Source organism: Limulus polyphemus, unplaced genomic scaffold (assembly GCF_000517525.1).
Source record: "Limulus polyphemus unplaced genomic scaffold, Limulus_polyphemus-2.1.2 Scaffold47, whole genome shotgun sequence".
NCBI classification, from domain to species: domain Eukaryota; kingdom Metazoa; phylum Arthropoda; class Merostomata; order Xiphosura; family Limulidae; genus Limulus; species Limulus polyphemus.
Window position 1 is genome coordinate 1,055,330 of NW_013665657.1, and position 11,742 is coordinate 1,067,071.

An 11,742-nucleotide genomic window follows, 5' to 3' on the forward strand; every position below is an offset into this window, starting at 1 on the left:
TTCAGATTCTGACAGCGACTAATACAGCTGTTTACCATTGCTGCACTTACGATCCACAACACAAGCGTTGTTGTTGAGTGCACATTAATCCAAATCGGATACTACAATCTACTTTTGTAAATTGCCGTTCATGTAGAATAATGGCAGTGACAGTTACGAGCATATGCTTATCCACTTTTTTAAAGTAATAATTACTGGATACCATCAGCTATGAGACAAAAAACGTGGAACTAAGTTGGTTGTAAAGGTAAATATTTTTATGAGCTGATATGTTGATATTGTACTAACAGATGGCGAATTATCATAAATTTTGCATGTGTTCAACGTGAGATGTAAGCCGTGCATTGAAATTGGACCAATATTTGTGAAGGAATATGAATAGTACAAATAGTGGCCAAATTGATCGGATTTAAATCCAGCATTGGCTTTACTCCTCCTTTAATTATTTAGTTTAAGGACTTCCTTGACAAAGATTTTGTGTCATTAATAACTTTACTCTAATTTCACACCCAGTTTTGGCTACTTTTTCGAATGCTCAAAATAACAGTGCATAAACTCTGGTTAATTTCCTGCCAAACAGTTTTATCAAACAATTTTTCAGGTTTGGGTGCTATACTAAAAAAAGAGGCATAATAATTTCTTAGCTTATATTATATAGGGCAAGTGTTCAGCCTCTCCCTAAATTTCATGAATTTACTGCCTTTGGTGATGGAGTAACCTATTCTGTGCATCCTCATCCACCATCATTGATTATCTGCCAATATTTTTACTTACTTATAAAAGAAAAAAATTCAGTTAGGCCCATTTTCATCAAATGTTGATAATCAAGGGTTAATTTTAAGGGTTTTGGAGGAATTACTAAATACTGCAAAACCTTTATGAAGATAACACATGTATACACAGAGTTTTGAAAAAAAAGTTAAATAAATGAAGATTTTTTTTTTTTAGTTTACTGTTTGTTTTATTGACTCCATTATGATGATTAAAATCACTCACCATACAATTTTCAGGTGAGTTATAAAAATCACTCACCATACAATTTTCAGGTGAGTTATAAAAATCACTCACCATACCATTTTTCAGGTGAGTGGTAAAAATCACTCGCCTGCTATTTTCAAATACGAAGGACTGGGGTGGTGGACCATGTTGGCTAATCCTCCTGAGTGAAGCACAATATCACTCAGTTGAGAGTAGGGTGGTGATATTCTGATGGTGTCATTGATGTGACACACTTCCTACTGCAGATATAATGCACAATTCCGGATGCTGCCAGGTGTTGGTTGTAGCATAAGTCCTCACATGTTTGGCTGGTTCCTTCCTCCTACCACAGACTGGATGATAAATTGCTATTGCTGCCAGTTTTGGAACTGGAGATGTTACCTCAGATTGATGTCTCTCCTCATCTTCCTACTGTCTGCTGGATGTTGATTGATGGTAGATCTGGTGTTATTTGATGTTGGATGAAACACATGATTACCCACACGTTTAAGGCTGGCTTCCCTGTTCCTGCCTAGACTGGAAGTAATATCCTCATTGTTACCAGGTTTTTGACTGGAGATGAATGCCTCATGAGCTCTCCTTACTTTCTACTATCTGCTGGATGTTGGTTGTGTTGGAGGTGTACACCTGCAGAGTTATGTTCTTGGTACGTATGCTCGTATTCCCATCCAGTTCCCATTTTTGAGGTGCAAGATAGAGGACTATCTTCATACTGTGGATCTGATGTACAGTTCTAGATGGCACCAGGTGTTGGTTGAGATCAAACTCTAATTTACGATCTGTTGTGCCATAGCCACTTGACACCTGGAGGTCCCTTTCCTGCTGAAACTTTTTGAGCCCCTTCATGTTTCCACCCTTTAGGTTTTGGTGACACATTTCTGAAGGGCGAAGAGTATACCTGGCCCAGAAATGAAGCGGTCTCCCACTGGTGTGATGTTTTTCATTCTTTAACACATCTCATGGTATTTCTTTGGGTGCTTTCTTAAGAAGGATCATATTCTCACTGGCCCTCCACCAGTTCAATGTGGGATTCTAGCTTTTTGTGGAGGTTAATATTTTCCTAAACTCAAAATGTATTTCTGATCAGTACTTACATCTCACATTTCCCACCCATCCTCCCCACTTCCATTGTGATTTGATTCAATTAGTTATGAACAATCTGGAAGTAATTAACAAGTGCATGATTAAAGAGGGTGCTAGTTATGATAAGGGTTGTGTTGCACTCCTATTGGTTGAGGGTTGCTGCATGATCACTTGCATATTGATATGCAGAAAGAAGTGGGAGTTGCAAGGCTAGTGGTAAGTGAAAAATTTGTGCCGATAGAGAGCAATACTAGTTTAGAAAACTTTTTGTGAGAGGAGGTATTTATCAGAACTAGATTTTCAGATTAGGAAACTTTTAACTTTCAAACAACAAACACATAAAATAATACCTGGGGAAACCTGTACATTAGCCTTTTATTTAGTTGTGAAAACAATTTGTGTGATCTGCTTTGGAAGATTTAAAAAATAAAGATAACAGTTGAAATTTCTTTAGACCAATGGAGATGATAAGTTAAAGTGTCAGCTTTCTTTAACAATGTTTGATTCTCATGACAATGTACTGATTATGCACATCTTGTCATGTAAAATTCCACATCAATTTTCTTGTATGTTTTTTAAAAAACAAAAATATCTATCAATATTTTTAATAAAACATAACATTTTCACCAGATAAAGAACAATTTACAGTCTCTCTCTTTCTTTATAAATATCAAAATTATTAGGGAAATCTATACTGACTGATCATAGGCATTTTTTATCTTTCAGTGTCAGTGATGGGTAGTTCTGTAAATATTATTTGGAAAAATTTTACCTGTCCCCAACCTCTAGACCAAGGGGATTCATTTGGTACCACTTAGAACTCGGTGTGACCAGCAGTTTAAGAGGTGTTATGTGACACACACAAACACTGAGTGTTATTATGCAGATTATAAGCTACTGTGATAATAAATATATTTCATTTTTTGTGAGAAGAGTATTGTGGTGGCAAGCTTACAAACAAATTCACTGCATCTGCAGCAATATTGTTGAACAGCTGTGTTCTTATTGGAAGCACTTGTCTATACTTGTTCCAGTTTCATTTATTCTCATGTCACTTTTGATTTTGTTTTGTAATTCTTAGCTTCCCTTATGTTTGTTTTTTTCTTACCAGTCAGTCTGCAAGTAAAAGAGAAAATATTTTTGTGTTGATTACCAAACATAACTTTCCAATACTTTCTCTTTTGTAATTCTGATTAGAGATTCGAACTTTTTGCCATATTTGGAGTCTGAATTGGCCATCAAAATAGTCAAATTCTCACTAATTTCTAGGCTATGTAGGAGAAAGTTGCAAATTTCATACAGAACACACAAGTGGCCACAAATGTTGGGTAATACCAGATCTAGTTCCTGAGCAATTTCATGAGTTCAGTCAATAGAGATTGCCAAGAAAGGCTCAATGCAGCTTACTTACCACTGTAAGGTAACTAAGTGCAATTAATACCTTCTTGAATATGAACATTCCTATTATTTTGGGCAAGTAGAACACAGTCAAGCTAACCCCCTAAACTCTGCATATTCTTGGCTGAACATTGTTGAGAGGAGAGTTCTTTGGGAAGTTAGGTTTAGTTTTCTAACAGGTCAAGCCCTTTACTACGGTACATTTTTGTTTTGTTCTGACTTGAATACCAGGAACTTTAATGTCCTCTGTAGACCACTAACTCCCCCAAATTCAGTCTCATGGACTCACAGACTGAATGTTAAAGTTGCTTGCACCTCACAAACCACCAGTTATAGTTTAGAACTTGATAGTGCTAGACTTGGTGATCAGGTACTTCAGATTTTGATGATCTGTTATTTTATTTTTGAAAACATTTAGTGGATTTGTATCTTTGTTTTGAAACAAAAGTAGCACAAAACAGTTGAATGCATCTATGAAGTAATTTTTTGGAAACTTGCAAAAGGAATTCAGATTTCCTAAGTCAGATATGATACACTTTTTAAGAAATGATAATTTAGATTATAATTTTTGCCATTGTTTAAGCTTAATTTATTCCCCAAAACGTTAAAGTGTATATTTGGGATAATTTCTTTTGATGTCATGAAGATGAGTGAGTTATGTTAGGCAATAGTGTTGAATCAAATTCCTGAATGTAACTTTGATAAACTGAGAAAACTTTACTGTAAATGAAAATGTGAATTATGTAAATTCAAAATCCTTAAGTTTGATTGAAGTTTCCATAATTCTTTTAATACTGTTTTGTATGTAAGTGTAAAAAATAAAATTTATAAGTTTAATAGATTCCTCTTGCTGTTTTATTTTTTGACATCAACACCTTTATGTTATATATTACATGTGATTGATTGTGTTAAACCTGCATATAGCAACACAAAATTTATTTTTCTTTATGTATGTGTAATTCATCAGGATTCACTTTTGTATTAGCATAATTTAGAACAAATTTATTTTTATATATATTTTTTGGTCCTTACAAAAAATACAATGTTCAAAACATTACAGTAATGATAATAAATCTTAACTCTGATTCCTTAATTACTTTTCTAAACTTGCATATAATTCTAAACAGTACAAAGTTTAAGATGATTGAAAAAAGTAGCTTTTTTGTGAGAGTTTTGGTAATATCATTACAACTACAGGACTCGATGCCTTTGGTGATGTTCTTCAGCCTCAGCAGTCAACTGTTGTTAAATTAGCAGGAGGAACTACAGAAAGTAAAACCAACCAAAGTGGTATAATGAAAGGTGATCTAGATTCAAGTATAGCCAGTCTCGCTCAGAACCTAGATATATCTGGTTTCGGTCCACAGATAAAAAAGTAAGTTTATATAGGTTCATTGTACTGAATTTGATTAGTTAAAAATGTTTCTAAGCTTCCTCAGAATTTGTATATATTTGTATGTAATTTTTGAAAATTACTTGCATAATGTCAATTCATTAAACCTAAACCACTTACTCTTTGTTCTTTTAGACAAGGAGGCCATCAGTGGAGTTCCCCAAAGAATGAAAATAAATCGGGTATTGGGGCAAGCTGGATGCAACCCATGCCATCAACTGTAGTTCCTATGGGATGGGCATCACCACAACATGTATATCAACAAACAATGGTAACCGAAGTGTCGTTATTTTCTGTTATATGGTTTTGGATGTTTTCGTTTTGGAAGACCACTGAACTAGCTAAATAACTTATAGGAGAACTGTGATGGATGATTGACTCAGACTAATTTACTTAATGAAAATATATTCATTGATCACTTATAGACCTGTAACTACTTTCAGCCATGTGCAGTATTTTTACTGAATGATAAAATATTTGATAAATAACCATACTTTACTTATTGCCAACAGAGGTATAAAATAAATAGGTTAAATTTATGGTTATCAGCAATTTTTTGTTGACGATACATGTATTTTAAAGTAAAAGGTTTAATATCAAAATCAACGGGTTAATACAGGCTTTTTAATAGACCCCATTCACAATTATTAACTTATATGCAAGTATTGAATAGCTTCAACAAATACATTCACAAAATTTTCCATGCAATTGTTACATTGCAAGTAGATGGCATCTGTGGTAGGAATTTATGTTTCCATTTCAGTTATAATAAAACCTAATGTTTTTCACATCCACAAGAAACTGCTTCATTTCCCTTGGAACTCTTTCATAAAAGTCTTTAACTTATGTGTAAAATGTGAATCAAGTAATATTTGCAAATCCTGTTGATGAATATTAGATTATTGTTTTTTTATTATGGGTTTGTCATCACAGACGACTCCTGCAAGCCACTGGAGTACGGCAGGCCATTACTCTCAGCAGACTACAGTTCCAAGTATGGTTACTCCACATACTTATATGGTAAGTTGGTTGCCATAGGTCAAATATTCTATACTTGTTTATAGAACATGGGCAAAGGCCTGCCATCAAAGTCAATACAATAATGAAGATGTTTATACCAGATTACCTTCATCAATTTTCAGTGCCATTATTTCAAAACTCTGTAAATAAAAACACAAGAAAAGTACTTCAATTTCTTCAGTGTTGCATCAGCAACTGGCTTTTGGGACACCCTGTATTAAAGTAATGAACGTTTTGAGAGTATTTTATCTTTTCATTAAGACATATTTGTAATATAAGTTTGGGTTTCTGTAATAATCTTTATTTTTATTGCAGTGAGAGGAGTTAAATGTATAGTAATTTAGAAAAATAGTATTGCTATTAGAATGTCTTAAATTTTAACTACCGTTTTTCTTAATGTCTTTCCTTTAAGTTTGCCAAAACAAATGCTGGTTTAAATTTCATTAAAATTAAGATATGATTCTTTCAAGCCATTGTGGAATAACTTTAACTTATTGGTGTTTACTCACAATATTTTAAAATATGCAGCATCGATGGGAAAAAGTTAGCTTGAGGGCTTTCATAAGTGGACTTTCTTTCATCATGGGTAAATGGTAAACTTACCCCTTAGTAATGCTTAGATGTTTTGTTCACAATTTCGTACAAAAAAACAACTGACCTTGTACAAAGACCAGTAGAAAAACTAGAACTGTTTACTTTATAGCATAATGTTCTGCAATGAATAAAATACAAAACAAAGATAGTCTGAACAGTCTGATTTTAAGTTCCAGTATCTTCAAGATCAACTCTTCTACACTCTTTGTAAACCTTATTCACTTTGTCTATAGCTTATTGTCTTCAGATATAACCATGTTTTTCAGAACTTGTAAAAGGAACCTCCGTAACTTTCAATTTTTAGACTTTAATTTCATGTATGTTCTAATATTACTTAATATATAATTTAACTTTGAAGTATTACTAGTTATATCCTAAACCATCACTCCATTATCTCTGTTTGGCTTTGATGAAGCAAAAACTTTATTTTCATTGAAACATGCAGTTTAGAGTTCTTTAGTTTACAAATTGTATGGTTGACTGCAAAAATGTTTAAATTAAAGACAAGTATGAACTGTTACTATACCAAACAACTTCGTTGTGTAAGGTAGTACAGGGCAATATGTCAGCTGTTTAAACTTAGGTTAAGGATAATGAGTAATTATAAAATTTTAATCTTAAGAGATAGCTCAGAATTTTAATTATAGGCTTTTTTTTTCCATCCCAATATCATTTAGCTATTAAGTTAATAACTTTTCATTGATTTCACCTGATACATATTGTTGAGTTAGAACATGTTGCACATATCATTGATTCAGTTTTGAAAACTGGTTAAATCTATACTGAGTCAATGTAATATTAATTTTTGTATTATAAGCTTTTAAGTGGGTGAAATAGGAAAAATAAATGTATTTTATAAACAAGTATTGTTAAGGATTTATATATAGTGTATTTATAATAAATGTTATTCTCTGTTAAATCTAAACTTGAGAGTTTTCCAAAACAAAAACTGAAATACTTGAAAGAATGTAAATTAAAAATCCAGTAGGTATGTATGAAAAAACTGTTGCTTTAAAATTTCACCAAAGATTTATCTTCATTATCTTTTATGCTTATGTAAAATTAAAATTGCTGCAGTAGTATGAAAGATATAGAAGTATTGCTAAATTATTTTCAAGTTAAATACCTTCCATACCAGTTGCTTTAACTATATAAACTAAATATTAAAACTGAAAATTTAATAAACTCTCTATTTAGAAAAAAAACAATAAATTTCATCACAACTAGATTTATTGTTCTGAAATATATAAATATTTTTCCAGTCTTAACACTTATACAAATCTTTAAATTTATACAAACTTAAACAAAACCTTCAAATCTGTAACCTTGCAAAGTCCCTAATTTCTAGATAGTAATTATTTTTGGAAAAAAAAAAAGACCCAAAATATTATAGAAATAAGGCTTGTACTAGAGATGTTTCCTAAAAGCTAAATTTTATTTATTTCATGATAAATTGCTGTATATTTACAGTAATGCTTTACTCACACATTGATATATTTCTTCCCTATAGTTAGCAGGTATGAGAGGACCTATGGCTCCAGTTGGTATGGGAATGAGTTTTGGTCCTCCCTTACCTTTGCATCAATCTTCTTTGAGAATGTATGCTGGTATGCAGCCTCAGCAACCTGTTCCCTCTCACACCAGTAATTCCCACACCACTGCCTCAACAGTTAATGACCCATTTGGTGCTTTATGAAGAGTAAGTTGCGTCAGCCTGTTTGTTTTTCATGGTCTCACTAAAATGACCTAAACCTTGATTAGTCGGGCTTTGTAGAATAAAGTTAGGCTTTGTTAAAGCTATATATTTTAATGCTGTATTCAGTTTTGTGTAATGAAATGTAAATGAAATATTCTTAGGATATATATAGTTTAATAGATTTTCACTCTTTAAGATTTGAATAAGTGTCAAAAAAATTTAAACACGTGTATTTTTGCATTTAAAATATAGATATTTAGCCTTTATCATAAGAAATTAACCTTTCAACACTTAAGGATGAGACTATGAGTAAGGGTTTGAATTATTGATTAGATTGTGGCTGATCGTTACACTAGAAGAATCATTGATAAGTAAGCCGAGTAATCTTAAATTATTATTTTTTGGCATTACAGGGCCACAACTATCACATTTAGAAGGTACCAGACATGCATGGTTGGGGACCATATGTTTCTTCATTGGAAATAGATACCCACCCCAACATTGTGATTTCATTGCAAGGCTTTTTATTATTATTTCCTCAACAAGTTAGATATTCTTTTATCTTGCATTTGATAAACAAGCACAAGTGGAGATGCATTTGCCAATTAATAACCTTTGTTGACGTTCACATATTCGTATTATAACTACATAAATATGCAAGTTGTGATCTAGTTGAGATTCATTATTTTCATAACCTTGTACTATGTATCTGTAAAATCTACCTCTAGAATAATATGCGAGAGTTCTAGCAAAACATGTATCTCAACTTGGAACTTTTAATTTGCTGATAACATAAAGTTTGAGTAACTTCACTTAAGTTTTCAATAATTTTGTATGTATGTATATAAATAAATAAACTATATATATAATTGTTATTAAATGGTCATTTTTATGTGATTTTGTCCTACTTACAAAATAATAACTAATTCATATTGCACATTTTCAAATTACTTGGCTTGATCAAAAAGCAACATGCTTTGTTAAAATATATAAGTATGTTCAAGAATGCTAAACAGGAGAGTGTTAGAACTTAGATTTGATGTTGTATTTTTTCATATTCTAATTGAAAATATCCATTCAAGTTTTTTTAAACTTGCATTTCCTTAGAGTATGATTTTGCTTACTTTTATTGTAAGACAATGAAAAAGAAATAGTTTAATAATTTAGTAGAATATTTTGCAAGAAACAAGCAAAGAGTTGAACTGTATTTTTAGCTTGAATTGACAAACTATTTTTGCAGTTTCTTTGGATCAATTGTTAAGTTTTTGTTTGTGTTTTTTTTTTTTTTTGTGTGTGTTTACACAGAAGTTTGTTTTTCTTTTTGACTCTTCCAGTCTTGGTTAGTTGAATCTTAGCATCTGAATAAAAGGTATACCTGTAGTTGTAAGGATATAGGATCAAGTGTAGAATAAACTCAACTCTGGGGTAATATATGAGAGAAATGTTTATTTATGGTTCTGATTGTTTTTCATTATGTTTTGTATCATTTTATATTGAATTGTCATATATTATCTCTTCATATAGTATCTAATTACATTTCCAAATTGGGTTGGTTAGAAAAATTGTATTTTCTGAAATTAAGTGTTGTATTCTTATTTGCTAAGATTTGAGATCAACATTTGTTTGAAATATTTTTTTCAGTTCTCTATTTCTCACAATATACTTTACAGTTTTTTAACACTTTGACCAACAGAGATTTCCATTTTGGAAAAAGTTGCGTTTTTTGTAGCTAATTAGTTTAACATGAAATTAGAATTATTGGTATTTTTATATTGATTAGTTTATTAAACGTAATAAAAAATGTTTTGTATCAAAATTAATTAACTGTTTTTTAGTATGAGTTTTTGTCTTCTGTTTCTCTCATATACATGTTGCATATTATTCTAATCTCAAAACTATAGGTTGAAAAAAATAGGTTTCAGGTAGTTTTAAAATCATAATCTGATTTTGTTGATTGTTAATCTTTCATTATTAACCAATATTATGTTCAAAATGTAAAACATATCAAGCACTATTAAGTATTTTTTTGTAAAACTTTTGTTTTTTATTAATTTTCTTCTAATCTTTCTCATGAAAATGAAGGAGATTGGATTAAGTACTGTTATTTATCCTTTCAAACTAGTTCAAGCAGTGCTTCTCAAGAAAAATCTTTTAAAAAAACACAATTAGATGGGGTTGTGGTATTGTAGCCTTAAAACTACATCGAGAACCTCATGTTCTGCATGAAAATTATAACATGGCTTTGTATTGTATTCAGTCTTTTCTCATAAAAATCAATAAAACCAAGTGTTATCACCTAATTTTTGTCATAAAAATTCTTTTAAAGTACATAAAGTATTTTTATTCAGCAATTTCATGAAACTTTAAACTGTGTGTATGCTTCTTTCTTCATTAACATTGAAGAATATATATATATATTATATTAATATATGTGTGTATATATTATACACACACACACACCAATTACTGACATCTGTTTCTTTTTCATAAAAAACAAAATCTGAGTCAGCTACAGACATATTTTAGGATGAAATTGGATCAACACAGTCATCTATCCATGTATAATGTCTGGTGAAAATGGAAAAAAAAGTAATGTATGAAGTTTTATGACCAACCTTTTGAAGTATTTCTTTAAATCCTGCTAGGTATCAGTCTTAGGTGTACAACTCAATGCATAGTGTACTAACATTGTGTGGTGTTTATTAATAGCTACAGAAGTTAATATAATTTCTAATTTTGTGAGGCTGAGTGTGACGTAGAGGTTAGCATGTTTGAACTGTGAATCCAAAAGTTCGTGGTTTCTATGTAATTGCCACATTGAGTCTATGGATCTGCTACAAGAGTGTCATGAAGTCCTACTATTCAGTCAGACAAGGATAATCTAAAATCTGTTGACTGCTTTTCCTCAAATCTGTCAGTTGAAAATCAGGTGTGGGTGTGTGTGCCGTAATACAAGAATTCTAAATCAAAAACATTCCAAAAAACTAAATTATAAAACTGTCTCAGTGGCATATAAAAGGTAGAAAATGTATTGTAGATTTGTAACCAAAGGTATTTATATATATTAGTTACCTAACACAAGATAATGTCAGTGTTCAGATTTTTACATTACAAAAAGTAATTGTTCCGGAAGATGTTAAACCTTTTTTAAAGAAAAGGCTAATGTATTGCATTCCACAGCCTACAATGTACTTTCAAAATATGGTCAGAATTTCTGTGACTGATGCAATGGAAACAAAACTACTAAGAACAGAATTTGGTAGGATTCAACTTTTTAAAGTGATTTCTAAAATTATAGTAACAGAAAAACAACCTTGTTGACTTAAATATTCTATGAGGAACAAACTTTTTTTTTAATAGGCTAAAAAGTGACCAGCAGCAATAATTTATTTCTATTTGGACATTGTTACAGGGCTTGTTATCATGAAGTTGAACACCTAATTGCTTTGTTTGCAAAATATATAGTTGTGTGCGAGTTTAAGGTAACAAGTTTAATTTGTTAATTTCTTGCAAGAAAAATTAAGATATAATTTATAATTATTCCTTGCAAGAGAACATT

The 11,742-nt window shown here is 31.2% G+C and overlaps 1 protein-coding gene across 3 annotated transcripts in view; it reads left to right on the forward strand.

Annotated features, from left to right (window-relative positions):
- The window catches only part of LOC106462658 (phosphatidylinositol-binding clathrin assembly protein LAP-like), a 66,993-nt gene extending 56,518 nt beyond the window's left edge, over positions 1-10,475 (forward strand). Inside the window, exons 15-19 of one of the 3 annotated variants that reach the window (XM_022390238.1) lie at positions 4,678-4,855; positions 5,009-5,144; positions 5,807-5,893; positions 7,998-8,186; positions 8,597-10,475. In XM_022390238.1, the coding sequence (XP_022245946.1) occupies positions 4,678-4,855; positions 5,009-5,144; positions 5,807-5,893; positions 7,998-8,183 (587 nt within the window). In that variant the 3' untranslated portion in view covers positions 8,184-8,186; positions 8,597-10,475. Of the gene's footprint in view, positions 1-4,677; positions 4,860-5,008; positions 5,145-5,792; positions 5,894-7,997; positions 8,187-8,596 lie in introns of those variants that run through there. The other 2 variants (XM_022390241.1, XM_022390244.1) reach the window with 2 other exon arrangements.
- Positions 10,476-11,742: the final 1,267 nt, after the last annotated feature.